Source organism: Salvelinus namaycush, chromosome 27 (genome assembly GCF_016432855.1).
Source record: "Salvelinus namaycush isolate Seneca chromosome 27, SaNama_1.0, whole genome shotgun sequence".
NCBI classification, from domain to species: Eukaryota; Metazoa; Chordata; class Actinopteri; order Salmoniformes; family Salmonidae; genus Salvelinus; species Salvelinus namaycush.
This window is the reverse complement of record NC_052333.1, coordinates 15,288,150-15,305,280: the sequence shown is the minus strand read 5'-3', so window position 1 is coordinate 15,305,280 and position 17,131 is coordinate 15,288,150. Positions and strand designations below refer to the sequence as shown.

The following is a 17,131-nucleotide window of genomic DNA, read 5'->3' as shown; positions in this document are numbered from 1 at the left end:
AAAACGTGAAAAAACACACGCCTTGCAGAACCGGATGTGGTTGACACTGCAGGCCCATTCTCTGTCTCTATTTCCTCATCCGTCTCCTGCTGTTTAAAAGCTTACAGTATAAGTCAGACCCATATATATATATATATATATATATATACACCCGTAGAAAAAGAATCTATTCATTCTATTTCTATGTACAGGTACTGTATATACACAACATATGCCATTCAACCTATGTGGGTCGTTCTACAAAATGAGTCCCTTTTGCATCCCTTTGATATTTTTAGTAGAAATTGTGCGACAATATTGATTTTTAAAGCTGCAATATGTTACTTTTTGGGCGACCCGACCTAATTCACACAGAAATATGAGTTATAGATCTGTCACCCATTGAAAGCAAGTCTTAGAAGCAGTATATATATGTTCTATGTGGGTTATTTCTACGCTTCACGGTCTTAAGTTTCATTTAGCAACTTTTACGTTCGTTTTTTTTGTACACCAGCGTCAAACAGCTGAAAATACAATATTTTGGGTTATCGAAAAGCTATTTCACGGCGGTTTACATAGTACAATGATTCTCTTCCCTGTACTTGCTTGTTTCATCAAAAACTGAAATTAAGCGAACTATTAGAATTTTCGCAACCAGGAAATGGCAGATTGATTTCTGCATAGTGCATCTTTAAAAGCCTGTTATATTAAATGAAGTGACCACATGGACAATTCAATACATTTGATTTTTAATATGAATAGACTTGCTAAAGTGCCACAATAATGCATTTTGCCATGTTCCTCTGTGCACTCTCTGTGACTTCTAGGAAGATGTTAACCCACAAATTTCTACAAGTTTTCACCAACACTGTGAAGCCTAAGTTATATTGTTGCTTTGACAATGTCATTTGTGAAGAGTATTTATTTAATGTGATTCATTCAGGTAAACCCTGTTAAATGAACTATCCTATTCCTTTTTTTAAATTCAAATGAAAAATTTAACATTTAACAGTAAAATTATAATGTAAAAGCAGATGAGCTGGTTATACTCTTTTTTTGCCATTTTCTCTTGTTTTGTGGTGGAAAACTGAGTGGGTTGAGCATAACACGTCAACCCTGTTACCCATAGATAGAAAGGCTAAAAATGTTTTAACAATTAATTGTTTTTTGTGACGCTGTCATTCAATTGCTCCTCCCTGTTGCACACAAGAGTCTTCCATTCCCCCGGTCACAAGGGATTTATGGCTGATTTAAGGTTAAATCGTCACCCTGTTACGGTCAACCCTGTTACTTTATCTGGCACTTACATTTAGCAATTTTGTTTCTTCATTTTAGTCATTTAGCAGACACCCTTATCCAAAGCGACTTACAGGAACAATTATGGTTAATTGCCCTTAAAGGCACCGACAGATTTTTCACTTAGTCGGCTCGGGGATTCCAACCAGCGGCCTTTCGGTTACTTGCCCAATGCTCTTAACCGCTAGGCTACCTTCCGCCCAGTTATTTTTTTTCTTTAACCTCTTGAGATGGGAAACTATGCTTTTTATTAGGCTGAAAATATGCTCTTCATTAAATCTACATTTCTTTCCCACCAAATGACTCTAACCCAGCGTTTCCCAAACTTGGTCCTCGGGACCTTAAGGGGTGCATGTTTCGGTTTTTACCCTAGCACTACAAAGATGATTAATAAACTCATCAAGCTTTGATTACTTGAAATCAGCTGTGTAGTGCTAGGGGGGGAAAAAATCATTGTGAACCCAGGACAGAGTTTGGGAAACACTACCCAAAAGGGACTCATTACATGGAACGACCCATGTATTTCTCTATACATAGCTCGGCTCTCTGGTATCAGTAACGGAGATCAGCTGCTGTGTATATCAGAGCAGCTGTCAGTCTGACCACACATCTACAATAAAATAGTTTAGTAGGAAATAAAAAGTACAAAAATAAAATAAAACCCAAATGCGGTCTCTAAACTGTGCACACGAGAGGAGAGGGTGTGTGTGAGTGAGTAGAGGACAGTGTGAGAGGCATGTAGGGGAGAGGAGGGAAGAGTTAAGTGCTCGGATGGCCCAAAAAGCACCTCTTGACATAGAAAGAAGGACACGCACACCTCTTCTCACCAGCACACATACACACCCTCCCCACTACTCCCCTCCTCCCTCTGTTCTCTCACGGCGTGTGAGCGAGTGTGTGTGTCACCAAGTACCCTGCCCAATCCCAGTCTCCTGTCACCTCTTCAGGGAGGTGCTCTTGAGTTTCTGTGTGTATCTGGCTGTGCGCGGCGAACGGGAGTGCAGTTTGACAAACAGCTCTGGGAACTTGTACTGAGGGAACATGGTCTCCAGGAAACCTTCTAGCAGCACGTAGACCAGCCGTCGATTCATTGGTCCATGTTGGAACATGTCAAACACACGCAGGATGCCTTTACGAGTCGTATCCGCCCCTATGATGTGCTTCAACTCATCTAGAGGAGGATAGAGAGAAATTATTGATTAATAGTGAACAAATGTGTTCAGTCTGTGTGTGTGTGTGTGTGTGTGTGTGTGTGTGTGTGTGTGTGTGTGTGTGTGTGTGTGTGTGTGTGTGTGTGTGTGTGTGTGTGCGTGCATGCATTACCTGGCATGATTCCCAATAGGTTGGTCTTGGCGGCGACCCGTGTCCTCATGCGGATGTTCTTGTCCCGGCGGGGCGGAGACTCTGCTAGGATTCCGTTGGGCCAGTATGAATCCCTGCACAGGGACGGGACCACAGAGAGTTACCTTCTAACCAATCACACACAGCAATCTAATAGTGTGTGTGTCTGTGTCTGTCACCTGAACTTCTTGACGTAGTCTGCCACCTGTTCTGGAGCTGTCATGAAGTCCACATGATCAACAATCTTCCTGCAGAGACCAGAGGGGCAGAAAATACAGTCAGATCTCTGTATGTGGCACTGGTGAGTGTGTGTGTGTGTGTGTGTGTGTGTGTGTGTGTGTGTGTGTGTGTGTGTGTGTGTGTGTGTGTGTACAGTACCTGTTGATAGTGTCTCCGTATGTGGCTCTGATGAGTTGCTGCAGAAGGTTCTTGATGTTCCTGCGAAGCCACTGGTTCCTCTCCTTCAGGTCAAACACCTCATCCATCAGCAGCAGCATCACACGCAGGGGGATGTTATCATCCACCTGGAAAACACACACCTCCCAAAGTAAACGTTATACCACTATATTGCTTTCACTAATTGAACATGTTCCAGAGGAGAGGGCCTATAAACTGGTGGGACCGTGTGCTAGTCGGGGTGTTGTACTCACGTTGTCGTCCAGCTGGGCTGAGACTCGGCAGTGCTCTGGGTCAACGTCAGACTTGGGGAGCAGTGGAGGCACCTGGACATCAGACAGTAGAGTATAGTCAGAGTCTGGTTGATGTATAGTCTGAGTATAATTAGTACATGGTCAGTCTGGTTGGACTTTTAAGGTTAGAGTGTGTAGCAAGACTGTTGAACATGGACTGTTTGATGTTGCCCCAGTTTCTCAGACATGCGTCCAATGTCGGTTATATAAGGTTGTAGTATAGGTAGTAGGCCTGTGAACGTTTAAATGTTGAATTGGGATCCTTAACGTTAAGAAAAACCCTTACATGGACGCAGAAAGTAAACAGCATAGTGGGTCAATTTCCGCAACAACTAAGATCGTTGAAGCGCGAGGCTCAACTTCTCTGTTTTGGTGCCCTGGCAACCACACTGAACAGCGTGAAGCGAATCCGTGCACAGTCGCAGACACTGAGAGCCAAGTGTTGCATGTCACTCATCTCAGTATCCTAGCCTATTCATTGATGATAGGCCCTGCTTGACTGACGTTGTGAGACGTTGCAAGCCAAGAAATTGCGAGATACAGTTTTTGATTGCCGACAGATAGGCCTAGTGTACGGTTCTGACTTTCTGCCCGGTGGCCGACCTGCCTAGACTGTGCCCCTCCCCTCTCTCTCCGTTCCTCGCTAGCTCGCTATGAAAGATGCAAATGTTTGTGTTCTCGGAAGTACCTCAACTAAGTCTCCTCTGTTCCAAAAATTCTGAATCTTGACACTCATAAATTGGAGTCGACGTGCAAGGAGTCAATTCTTTTGGAGTCGACACTCCACTACTTCATCGTTGTTAACATTTGGAAAAATGGTAGAGAAAGACAAGCGACAGCAGCGAAGCCCTGTAGGGCAATACTTTGAGAAGTTAAATGAGAAGGAAATGTAAACTTTGTAAGGTGGAATTGAGGGACAGTAATGGTAGTACAGCTGCAATGCTTAACCATCTGAAAGGGACACACCGTGAGACCTAAACTGTTGCTGGCAGCAGCACAGCTGCATCGCGTGGAATTATGTGCATTTTCTTATCGTTTTAAACGGAAAACCAATATGATTTTTTCAGTTTAAACGTTAAGAAATGTTTTCGAATGTCACATCCCTAATAAGTAGAGTCCTTACCTTGAACATGGACTGTTTGATGTCCTGTCCCAGTTTCTCTGACATGCGTCCCATGTTGTCAGCAGCAGTGTTCATCCCTTCAGCCAGACTATCTGGCAGTCTCTTCACTGCGTTGGACACGTTACGCATCGAGCTACGCAGAGGGTTCACAAACGTATCCATCTGTTGAGACATGTGGCTCAGTTGGTAAAGAATGACGCTTGCAACGCCAGGGTTGTGGGTTCGATTCCCATGGGGGACCAGTATCAAAATGTATTCACTCACTACTGTATAAGAGCATCTGCTGAATAATGTAAATGAGACACACACAGACAAACACGCGACAGGTGAGTGTAGTGAGCGATGCCGTAGCTAAGCCACTTGAGTATGTACAGCTGGGCAACGTGAGTGTGTTTTTATATATAAAAATATATATCATCATTTAGCAGACACTCTTACCCAGAACAAGAGTGTCTGTGTGACAGGTTAAAGGAAATACTCATAGCCTGTTATACATTAAAGTATTACTAAGTTCATAGTATGTGAGGATCTTAAAACATCTAAGGTTAAAAAGATCATGCATTCAGTATTAGTTGATAGAGATTGATAATTCATATAATTGTGTTAAAATCCGTCAAGCGTACAAAGGGTACGAATTGTGAGAGGAATGTGTAAACGTTATGTTGATTACTTTATTTTGTCGTGGGTAAAAGTGTTAATCTGTGATCTACTAAATGCTCTTAATCTATGAGCCTGAGATCGATTGCTCTGGTCTCCACTCAAGTTCCCGGGGAAATTGCCGGTCTTTTCTCATTGCACTAAAGTTTCAGTGAGGAAACAACACCGTATCACTCTCGTGATTATTTCTCCCCTTTTTCAGGGGCGTAACATCTGCTTACAGGAGCAATTAGGGTTAAGTCCCTTGCTCAAGGACACGTCGACAGATTTTTCACCTAGTCGGCTCAGGGACTAGAACCAGCGACCTTTCGGTTTCTGGCCCAAAGTTCTTAACCGCTAGGCTATCTGCCGTGTGTGTGTGTGTACCTTGCGTGCGAAGTCTCCCTTGCCCTTGCTGTATTGCTTATTCTCCAGGAAGTCATAGACATAGGGGACCAGAGTAGGACAGGCCTTCACCATCTCTGGATTCAGCAGCAGCTAACACAGAGAGAGAGAAGAGAGGAATGGGCATAGCCACGTAAAACAGGTATAGTAAAGATATAACAACACACACTCCTACCTGTAGGTATGCGTTGAGGTCTTTTTTCCTCTTCTCCAGGAAGTCTCTGTCCATGTTGTTGAACGTCTTCTTCCCTGGCAGCTTCAGGATCGACGTCAAGTTCTCAAACTGGAATATATCAAACACACACATACATGCCAGGTTCCCAAAATGGAGGTACAACACACATCCATAGAGATGGGTGGAGGGTGCACTTGGACCAAAGTCTGTTTTTAGCATGGGCAGCACCATTGAGGCTTCCACCATTTTGAAGTAGTCAACTGGGTGGGACTTGCTATGGGTTAAGGCAGGATCACATCATTTCATCCAGGTAAGCAAAATTCCATAAGTGCAGGAGGCAGTAAATTACCAACCTTGGCTTTATACCTGTTCAGACTATACTCACTCCAGCACATTAGGTGGTGTTATGCACCTTTTCACTTTATTTACAAACTGCCAATGCACTCTTAGAAGTAGAATAAATGTACAACTTTAAAATGGAGATGCTGTCACAGAAGATGCGATTGCAAGGATAGAAGGTATGCCATCTTTCCATATCTATGTACACACCTTAGAAGTCAGAAGGACTTTGTTATAGGAACACGCATATATTTACCTTTACCTGCTCCGTGATCCTCATGTGGAAGTCGTGGAAGTCAGAGTAGCGTCGGTAGGTTTTCCAGGAGTCCTCGCTGCCGTCGTGGTTACGGCGGCACACGGTGACGGCGTAGAGGGCGTAGGTCTTGCCGTGGTCATTACACACCCCTGTAGCACCCAGCAGCCCCAACCCCATACCCAACCCAGCCCCGGGGAGACAAGCATCAGCTACTGATACACAGAGCCCAGGGGGAAGAGGAGGCAGGAGAGGGCGAGGAAGAGGAGGGATAGGGAAGGGATGCAGGAGAAAGAGGAAGCGCACAGACAGAGAAGGGGAATGAGGACAGATGACAAAAAGTAGCAAAGGAATAAGTGAAGGAAAAAGAGAAGAAATGGTAAAGGTGATGAAATAATGAAAGTGTAAAAAGAAAAGTAGCAGCAACATGAGATGGTAACATGAGTGATACAAGTTGATGGTTAACGTGAGGAGATGAGGTTACAGGTCAAAGGGTGATGGAGAGGGGAGGAGGGGGCTAGTCGGGGGAGTGGTCAGTAGTTCAAAAAGGCACACACACAGTTCTGGCCCTAAAAAAGTTACCCGTCGCACCGCTGTAAAATCTTGCCCACCCTGCACAACCAAAATCAATCGAAAACATCAAATGTCAAAACATGCTTGCTATTTTATCATCCAAGATACATCTTCCATGCCATAAATAATGGAACTCACTGGACTGCCGTCTTGTAGTGTTAGGAGACAACACTGCATCTAGGCTTCTTACAGCATCAAGGCATTTTGACAGGGTAACGTTTTTAAGGCCACCACTGTTGTACCCACACATATCTGAATGAAACCACATTAGTAGTCAGTAGTCACACATGCAAGTGAGAGGACAATGGTAGTTGGTTAACTTTCAGTAGCACACTAGCTTACAATACATCACATCCCACCACAGACAACACACTCATCTGACTGGATATCACAAGTCTGAATTCAAGTGTGTGAGTACCTGTGTCAGAGATGAAGGCGTGTAGCTGTATATTTTCGTCATGGCAGGAATTCGAAAGGTCATCCAGAGACTGTAAACAGTGGAGAGAAACAACCAATAAGAACCAGAGATACTGCCAATCTCTGGACTAACATCCAATCAACACCTGTGATACTGTTAATCCCTGTACTAACAGCCAATCACCAGCAGCGATACTGCTACATCGACCGCAGCAAAAGTCAACAATTTCCTAACAGTTGTTAAATCTTAACTCTATAGCAGGGTAGTGAACACCACTAGAGGTCCAATAACACCTGTTCTAAAAGAACTAGGGCTGGCTGTATTTAATGACTGCACTGAGCGCTGGTGTGTCTCAGGGACTGACGAGGACTTACTAGATTAATGCTTCCTGTTGGAGAACCGTTGAACGATTCTGTAGAGGAAGAGAGAGAAATAGTTCGAGATATAGGACAACAGTTTCTCTTCAAAGTCATGGGGAATGGGTTAGGCCAGGGGTGTCAAACTCATTCCATGGAGGGCCGTGTGTCCTGTTGGTTTTGTTATTTATTTTCAATAGGTGTCCAATTAAGTTCCTAACTAATCAATTACCTTCATTGATAAAAGGGAGAAGCAAAAACCTGCAGACACTCGGCCCTCCTCTCACCCCTGGTTTAGGGTTAAGCTATGCCTACAACGCACAGACATAGACAGACCGTACTAACCTCCATCTCCGTCATCTGATCCTCTATAAGACGGTTCTTTGAGCATGTCCAGTTCAGCTAACATCCTGATGTAGAGGGGACTCTGTCTGAACGACGGGTAGTACCTCTCATCACGAAGCATCATGTCATACACCTGCAACACACACCAGAACACATGGGAATACTTTATTTGGATCCACAACGAAGCATTGAGTACAAAGGTCTCAAATATGCTTGCTAGCTGTTACAGTCTCAGACAGTCTGATAAAAAGGTTTTCAACTAACAAAAACACACTTTTCTCTGGATGTCGTCGAATATCTCTGGCGTGGGGTCTCCTTCCTTCTGTAGCTTCTCTCTCAGTTTGACTACAGACACCTCATCTACCTGCACCCTGGGGGACGCCTGGAGAGAGAGGGGAAGAGGGAGAAAGGGAGAGAGAGAGAGAAAAAGGTGGACAAAAGTTTAAGAAAATGTGTGGGTTTGTGCGCGTGTTGCGAAAGTGTATGTCGTGAAAGCGTGTGTGTTACCTTATCAGACAGGTACTGTTCATAGACCCCTAGTGCTGCAGCCTTCAACAGTCCTTTAGTGGAACCTCCCTTCTTTCCATCCTTCTGCCATCCCTCCATCACCTCTAGTTGTTGCTGGGCTGTTACTCTGTAGCCCTCCACTGTCAGCCAGAAGAACAGCTCTGCCTGGGCCCCAGCCGCCTGCATGTAGTCTACAGGAGAGGGTAGACGTCAAGGGTTAGAGGTAAGGGGTGAGGATGTTCCTCTGTAGCCCTCCACTGTCAGGCACACACATGCCTTCACACACACAGTTTGTTTGCTGTTGTATGTGGTTTTTCCCGTGTCTTCTGTCTGTGTCTCCGTTTTGTCTTACATTGTTTTTTCCCCAACCCACATCCCCACCGGAGACCATTTGACTCTTGCCAGGCAGTCATTGTAAATAAGAATTTGTTCTCAATTGACTTGCCTGGTTGGACACTGTGTTAAGAAACCTCCAAACGAGCTTCAATGCCACACAACACTCCTTCCGTGGCCTCCAACTGCTCTTAAACGCTAGTAAAACTAAATGCATGCTCTTCAACCGATCGCTGCCCGCACCCGCCCGCCTGCCTAGCATCACTACTCTGGACGGTTCTGACTTAGAATATGTGGACAACTACAAATACCTAGGTGTCTGGTTAGACTGTAAACTCTCCTTCAAGACTCATATCCAAAATTAAATCTAGAATCGGCTTCCTATTTCGCAACAAAGCCTCTCGTTGGCTGGCCCTCGCTACATATTCGTCGCCAAACCAACTGGCTCCAGGTCATCTATAAGTCTTTGCTAGGTAAAGCCCCGCCTTATCTCAGCTCACTGGTCACCATAGCAACACCCACCCGTAGCACGCGCTCCAGCAGGTATATCTCACTGGTCATCCCCAAAGCCACACCTACTTTGGCCTTCTTTCCTTCCAGTTCTCTGCTGCCAATGACTGGAACGAATTGCAAAAAAATCACTGAAGCTGGAGTCTTATATCTCCCTCACTAACTTCAAGCGTCGGCTGTCAGAGCAGCTTACCGATCACTTTAGCTGCACACAGCCCATCTGTAAATAGCCCATCCAACCAACTACCTACCTCACCCCCATATATTTGTTCTCTTTTTTTTCTTCTGCTCTTTTGCACACCAGTATTTCTACTTGCACATCCTCATCTGCACATCTGTCACTTCAGTGTTAATTGCTAAATTGTAATTACTTCGCCACTATGGCCTATTTATTATTGCCTTTCTTCATTTGCACAGTGTATTACAGATTTTCTATTGTGTTATTGACTGTACATTTGTTTATGTGTAACTCTGTTGTTTGTGTCGCTTTATCTTGGCCAGGTCACAGTTGTAAATGAGAACTTGTTCTCAACTGGCCTACCTTGTTAAATAAAGGTGAAATAAAAAAATTAAAGGTTCAATAAAATAAAACGAGTTGTTTTATTTTATTGAACCTTTAATTTTTTTATTTCTTTTTTATTTCTTGCATGACAGTGTTGTGTGTGTGGTACAGTACTAACCCATAAAGAATTGCAAGGCGATGTTGTGAACAAGGATGTGTTCCAGCGGTATGATGCACAGCTTGCCAAAATTAGCTGCTAGTTTTAGAGTATCCACTTCCTACAGCAGAGAGAGAGATGGAGATAAGGAGAGATAGAAAGCGTGAGAACGAGAGAGAAAGAGGTTTAGTAAGTGTGTGTTAAACTCATTTTCACTGTTCATCAAACTCTCCATAATACCCCATGTCTGACCTTCCCTGACTGTAGCCTCTGTATCCTGGTCTCACAGACCTTCTTCACAAACAACAGACTGTTGATCTGATTCTTTATAACATTGATATCTGAGAGAGGGAGAGAAAGAGGGAAGGAATGGGATGGAGGGAGAGGGAGATGAGAGGAGTGGAATGAGAGATTAATAAATATATTTTGGGGGGATTGTATGTACAGTGGGGCAAAAAAGTATTTAGTCAGCCACCAGTTGTGCAAGTTCTCCCACTTAAAAAGATGAGAGGCCTGTAATTTTCATCATAGGTACACTTCAACTATGACAGGCAAAAAGAGAAAAAAAAAATCCAGAAAATCACATTGTAGGATTTTTAATGAATTTATTTGCAAATTACAGGCCTCTCTCATCTTTTTAAGTGGGAGAACTTGCACAATTGGTGGCTGACTAAATACTTTTTTTGCCCCACTGTATAAACTCAGCAAAAAAAAAACGTCCTCTCACTGTAAACTGCGTTTATTTCAGTAAACTTAACCTAGCTGAACCCCTCGCCAACAGCCAATAAAATTGCAGGGCGCCAAATACAAAACAGAAATCTCATAAATCAAATTTCTCAAACATACAAGTATTATACACCATTTTAAAGATAGAAATCTCGTTAATCCAGCCAGTGTCTGATTTAAAAAATGCTTTACAGCGAAAGCTCCACAAACTATTATGTTAGGTCACCACCAAGTCACAGATGAACCCAGCCATTTTTCCCACCAGAGAGAGGAGTCACAAAAAGCACAAATAGAGATAAAATTAAATCACTAACCTTTGATGATCTTCATCAGATGACACTCATAGGACTTCATGTTACACAATACATGTATGTTATGTTCGGTAAAGTTCATATTTATATCCAAAAATCTTATTTTACATTGGCGTGTTAGATTCAGTAGTTCCAAAACATGCAGTGATATTGCAGAGAGCCACATGAATTCACAGAAATAGTCATAATAAATGTTGATGAAAATACAGCTATTATACATTAAACTTTAGATACACTTCTCCTTAATTCAACTGCTGTGTCAGATTTCAAAAAAGAAAAAAGCATAATCTGAGAACGGCGCTCAGAGCCCAAACCAGCCAGAGAAATCTCCACCATGTTGGGTAGTCAACATTATTTATATATAAATATTCACTTACCTTTGATGATCTTCATCAGAATGCACTCCCAGGAATCGCAGTTCCACAATAAATGCTTATTTTGTTCAATAATGTCCATCATTTATGTCCAATAGCTTCTTTTGTTAGGGTGTTGGTAAACAATCCAAAAGCGCGAACTGGTCCATTCGGACGAAACGTTCAAAAAGTTATATTACAGGTCGAAGAAACTTGTCAAACTAAGTATAGAATCAATCTTTAGGATGTTTTTATCATAAAAGTTCAATACTGTTCCAACCGGAGAATTCCATTGTCTGTAGAATTGCACTGGAACGAGAGCAACCTCTCAAGTGAAAGCGCATGACTGAGAACGAGGCTGTAAGCAGACCCCTTAGTAAAACAGCTCCCATCCGGCCCCCCTTCACGGGAGCAGCCTGAAACCACGTTCTAAAGACGTTTGACATCTAGTGGAAGCTTTAGGAAGTGAAAAATAACCCATATCCCACTGTGTATTCGATAGGGGTGAGTTCAAAAACTACAAACCTCAGATTTCCCACTTCCTGTTTGGATTTTCTCTCAGGTTTTTGCCTGCCATATGAGTTATGTTATACTCACAGACATCATTCAAACAGTTTTAGAAACTTCAGAGTGTTTCCTATCCAATACTAATAATAATATGCATATATTAGCATCTGGGACTGAGTAGGAGGCAGTTCACTCTGGGCATGCTATTCATCCAAAAGTGAAAATGCTGCCCCCTATCCCATTAACATGTATAGATATTTGTATGAACATAACAAGATTCAACAACTGAGACATAAACTGAACAAGTTCCACAGACAGGTGACTAACAGAAATGGAATAATGTGTCCCTGAACAAAGAGGGGGGGTCAAAATCAAAAGTAACAGTCAGTATCTGGTGTGGCCACCAGCTGCATTAAGTACTGCAGTGCATATCCTCCTCACGGACTGCACCAGATTTGCCAGTTCTTGCTGTGAGATGTTACCCCACTCTTCCACCAAGGCACCTGCAAGTTCCAGGACATTTCTGGGGGGGAATGGCCCTAGCCCTCACCCTCCGATTCAACAGGTCCCAGACGTGCTCAATGGGATTGAGATCCGGGCTCGTCGCTGGCCATGGCAGAACACTGACATTCCTGTCTTGCAGGAAATCACGCACAGAACGAGCAGTATGGCTGGTGGCATTGTCATGCTGGAGGGTCATGTCAGGATGAGCCTGCAGAAAGGGTACCACATGAGGGAAGATGTCTTCCCTGTAACGCACAGCGTTGAGATTGCCTGCAATGACAGCAAGCTCAGTTCGATGATGCTGTGACACACCGCCCCAGACCATGATGAACCCTCCACCTCCAAATCGATCCCGCTCCAGAGTACAGGTCTCGGTGTAACGCTCATTCCTTCGACGATAAACGTGATTCGACGATAAACGCGAATCACCCCTGGTGATAAAAAAAACCCAGACTCGTCAGTGAAGAGCACTTTTTGCCAGTCCTGTCTGGTCCAGCAACGGTGGGTTTGTGCCCAAAGGCGACGTTGTTGCCAATGATGTCTGGTGAGGACCTGCCTTACAACAGGCATACAAGCCCTCAGTCCAGCCTCTCTCAGCCTATTGCAGACAGTCTGAGCACTGATGGAGGGATTGTGCATTCCTGGTGTAACTCGGGCAGTTGTTGTTGCCATCCTGTACCTGTCCCGCAGGTGTGATGATCGAATGTACCGATCCTGTGCAGGTGTTGTTACACGTGGTCTGCCACTGCTAGGACGATCAGCTGTCCGTCCTGTCTCCCTGTAGCGCTGTCTTAGGCGTCTCACAGTACGGACATTGCAATGGCCACATCTGCAGTCCTCATGCCTCCTTGCAGCATGCCTAAGGCACGTTCACGCAGATGAGCAGGGACCCTGGGCATCATTCTTTTGGTGTTTTTCCAGAGTCAGTAGAAAGGCCTCTTTAGTGTCCTAAGTTTTCATAACTGTGACCTTAATTGCCTACCGTCTGTAAACTGTTAGTGTCTTAACGACCATTCCACAGGTGCATGTTCATTAATTGTTTATGGTTCATTGAACAAGCATGGGAAACAGTGTTTAAACCCTTTACAATGAAGATCTGTGAAGTTATTTAGATTTTTATGAATTATCTTTGAAAGACAGGGTCCTAAAAAAGGGACATTTCTTTTTTTGCTGAGTTTACTTTATGGTAAAAGTGTGGCGTCATGCATGCGTGTGTGTGTGTACCGTCTCCTGCGGTGTCCAGTGATCGTAGGTACTGTAGTTCCTCCAGGGCCTTGTCTTTAACAGCCTCCAGCTCAGACACTTTGTCTGTCAGCTTCAAGATGTTCATAAATGCCTCGTAGTTACAGCTAGAATCCCGAATCTACACACAAACGCAAACACGCACGCAGGCATACACACACGTTTATATAACATTTATATCAGTTGTATTGATAAAAGTTATTGATCTCTACAAACCTTCTACAACTGGTTGATCAAGTGGTAATATTGATAATGATTCCAATAACGATATTGATTATCAACGTGATTACTGATACTGACCATCCAGATAACAAACTGGTTGATGTAATCAGGATCACTCAGCTGGTTGACCAGGGGAAGGAGAACACCTCGCGCCAGAATCTCCTGGGACATGGACACAATCAAATTACATCACATAAAATATTACTTCATGCCATTTAGTAGACGGCTTTTATCCACTTACATTCATGCGTGCATAGATGATGTATGGGTGGCCCCAGCGGGTATCGAACACACAACCCTTGGTGTTGCAAGCGCCATGCTCTACTGACTGAGCCACTCAGGAGCACACATCACACTCAATTTCATGTTGGTGTGTGCGTTTCAGTGTGTGTTTGTGTCACAGTGTGAGTGTGTGCTTGTCTTGTGCATGTCTGCTTGAGTGTGTGTGTGTGTGTGTCTCACCCTAAGGAAGTATCTCATGTTCTTGTTGTGGAAGTCTCCAGGAGGCAGTAAAAGGTAGAGCAGCACCTCACACAAGTCCCTCAGGAACCCTGACACAGAGACACACACAGAGACGTCAGTACCTGAATGTCAACATTATGATGTATACTGAGTATACCAAACATTAGGAACACCTTGCTAATATTGACTTGCACACCCCCTTTTGCCCTCAGAACAGTCTCAATTCATCAGGGTAAGGACTCTACAAGGTGTTGAAAATATTCCACACGGATGCTGTGTCAAGTTGGCTAGATGTCCTTTGGGTGGTGGACCATTCTTGATACACACGGGAAACGGTTGAGCATGAAAAACAAACCAGTGTGCCTGGCACCTACTACTATACCCCGTTCAAAGGCACTTAAATATTTTGTCTTGCCCATTCATCCTCTGAATGGTACACATACACAATCCATGTCTCAATTGTCTCAAGGCTTTAAAATCCTTCTTTAACCTGTGTCCTCCCCTTCATCTACACTGACTGAAGTGGAATTAACAGGTAACATCAATAAGTGAGCACAGCTTCCACCTGGTCAGTCTATGTCATGGAAAGAGCAGGGGTTCTTCATGTTTTGTACACTCATCGTATACACACACAGAGGCTCAAAGTTGCTTCAACTTCCTTGTTGAGGTGCAGCGTGTGAACCTTCCTCGCTCTAATGGGAAGTGTGTGTCTACCTTCTTCATCCTTCAGGGAGGTGCAGACCACGTCTCTGCAGACGTTCCTCTCCATCTCTACCTCCGCCTCAAAGAATGACTCCACCATCTCCTCCGACAAGTCCCCTAGAAACACATCATCATCACCACAAACATCACCTTCATAATCATCATCATCACCTTCAACACAATTGTCATCACCACAATTAACACCATCAACATCACCACAATCATCATCATCATCATCATGTCAGAGAGAGAGCATGTATGTCGGTGTATGTGTATTCGTACTCTGTTTATTGTCATCCCTGCGCTCCAGTCTGTCCTGGGCCTTTCTGAAGACTCGGAGGTGAGTAGCGAAGTCATCCACGAGTCTGGTGGTGAAATAAGGCTGCCAGTCCACCTCTTTAGACCTGTATTATAATAATAATAACACACTCGTTATAGAGAAGTAAGGAACGCAGTAAATCACCAGTAATATAGTAGTAATAGAATGTTACCGTGTAGAGAACTGGACCAGAGCGTTCTGGACAGTCTGTCTGATTTCCAGCAGGAAAGACTCATCCTCACTCAGAGTGTAATACCAATACTGAATATAATCTCTCAATGCAAACTGGATGACCTGGAGAGCGAGAGGGGGAGGAGAGAGAGTGTGTGAGTGAGAGAAACTGGCCAGTCATTATTGTAGGTGAGAAGTCCATTTTCATTAAACCCACAGTGGCCATACAGAACACAAGAGGGAGATAGACAACGCAGGACCCCACCCACACACACACACACACACACAGTGACGTCTGCAGAGAGACAGTGGGGCTGCTGATCCAGGCAGGTCATGATCTAATTAGGCTACTTAATGACATGTCCTCACTTTATCTGGCTGCTATAGCAACTAACTAGCACTTTAGTGGACACATTTCAGTCACAGCTATCATTCTCTAGGACTAACAGAGGGAATATGTCTGTTATGTTCAACACAGACACATGCATAAACATCCACTAAGACAGGCAGAAATATAAACACACCCCTTCGCTACAGAGACATAAATGTCTACATTGAGATAGTTGCAGACTAAAACTGGTGACTAGGCTTCAATCATAGTTGTATAGACAGAACACAGTAAGCAGAAAGTATCTGTGTCAGCAGGCTGTGTGTCAGCACTGTGCTCCCTCTGTTTGTTTTCACTTGCCCATCCTTCATCCATCTGTTACTTACCTGTTGCAGAGGCTCGTCTATGTAGTTGGAGCCAGTCAGTCTCCTGTCTATCTTTATAGGCTTCTGCTCCAACCTCATCTCATCCAACGTCTGGGGGGAAAGAAAGAGATGGAGGGGAGAGTCCTTATTTGTGTAAGTGTGTGTTGGTGAGTGTGTGCATGCGTGTGTGTCATACCTTCAGTATACCCGTTTGCGTGGCTGGCAGGTAGGAGTGTTCACACTTCTCTAGATGTCTCTCTGAGTTAGTCTTCCCAAACAACAGAGTGACCGCAAAACCACTGGAGGAGGAGAGGAAAGAGGGAGAAGAGTGGAAGGGGGAGGAGAGGAAGAAAACAGGTAAACCAGATTCATTAGTAATCTCAGTAAAAGCCTATTGAAAGCTGGGATACAACCAAGACAGATCATTTCACATAAACACATCTATAAAGGACTTAACTTCAAACAGGTTTTACACTTACCCGCCTACAACGCAGCAGATATAGAAGGCCAGGTAGAAGATAGCGAAGGGTCCGAAAGTGATGAGGAACAGCACCACTCCTAGACCCCCCCATCCCCACACAGAAAGACTGGCCTGGAGGGGGAGGGAGGGGGTTAACGTATAGCAATCACCCACCTAATTTCACATTTTAACTGTGGCAGTCTAAGGCACTGCATCTCAGTGCAAGAGGCGTCACTACAGTCCCTGGTTCAAATCCAGACTATATTACATCCGGCCGTGATTGGGAGTCCCATAGGGCGGCGCACAATTAGCCTAGCGTCGTCCAGGTTTGGCCGGGAAGGGCCGTCATTGTAAATAACAATTTGTTCTTAACTGACGTGCCTAGTTAAATAAAGGTTAAATAAAATATAAAACACTACAGAAAGTCAGATCGAGAGAAAGCGAGAGGGAGAGAGTTTCTCATCCTCAGGTTTCCTGTTATTGTCAGAGCAGGAAAAAGATAAACTACCTGCTGACCTCACT

The 17,131-nt window shown here is 44.1% G+C and overlaps 1 protein-coding gene across 1 annotated transcript; it reads right to left on the bottom strand.

Moving 5' to 3' along the window:
- Window positions 1-137: 137 nt before the first annotated feature.
- On the bottom strand, window positions 138-16,736 carry LOC120022476 (sorting nexin-13-like). The gene is made up of 25 exons (XM_038966394.1): window positions 16,629-16,736; window positions 16,346-16,448; window positions 16,171-16,260; window positions 15,458-15,579; window positions 15,249-15,370; window positions 14,979-15,083; window positions 14,265-14,353; window positions 13,881-13,964; window positions 13,563-13,701; window positions 10,190-10,278; window positions 9,959-10,058; window positions 8,436-8,626; window positions 8,203-8,310; window positions 7,929-8,061; window positions 7,602-7,639; window positions 7,228-7,297; window positions 6,240-6,388; window positions 5,645-5,752; window positions 5,452-5,562; window positions 4,429-4,590; window positions 3,267-3,338; window positions 2,995-3,140; window positions 2,796-2,864; window positions 2,599-2,711; window positions 138-2,446 (listed from the first exon to the last, which is right to left on the bottom strand). The coding sequence occupies exons 3-25, from the start codon at window positions 16,246-16,248 to the stop codon at window positions 2,211-2,213; spliced, it is 2,634 nt and encodes an 877-aa protein (XP_038822322.1). The 5' UTR covers window positions 16,249-16,260; window positions 16,346-16,448; window positions 16,629-16,736; the 3' UTR covers window positions 138-2,210.
- Window positions 16,737-17,131: the final 395 nt, after the last annotated feature.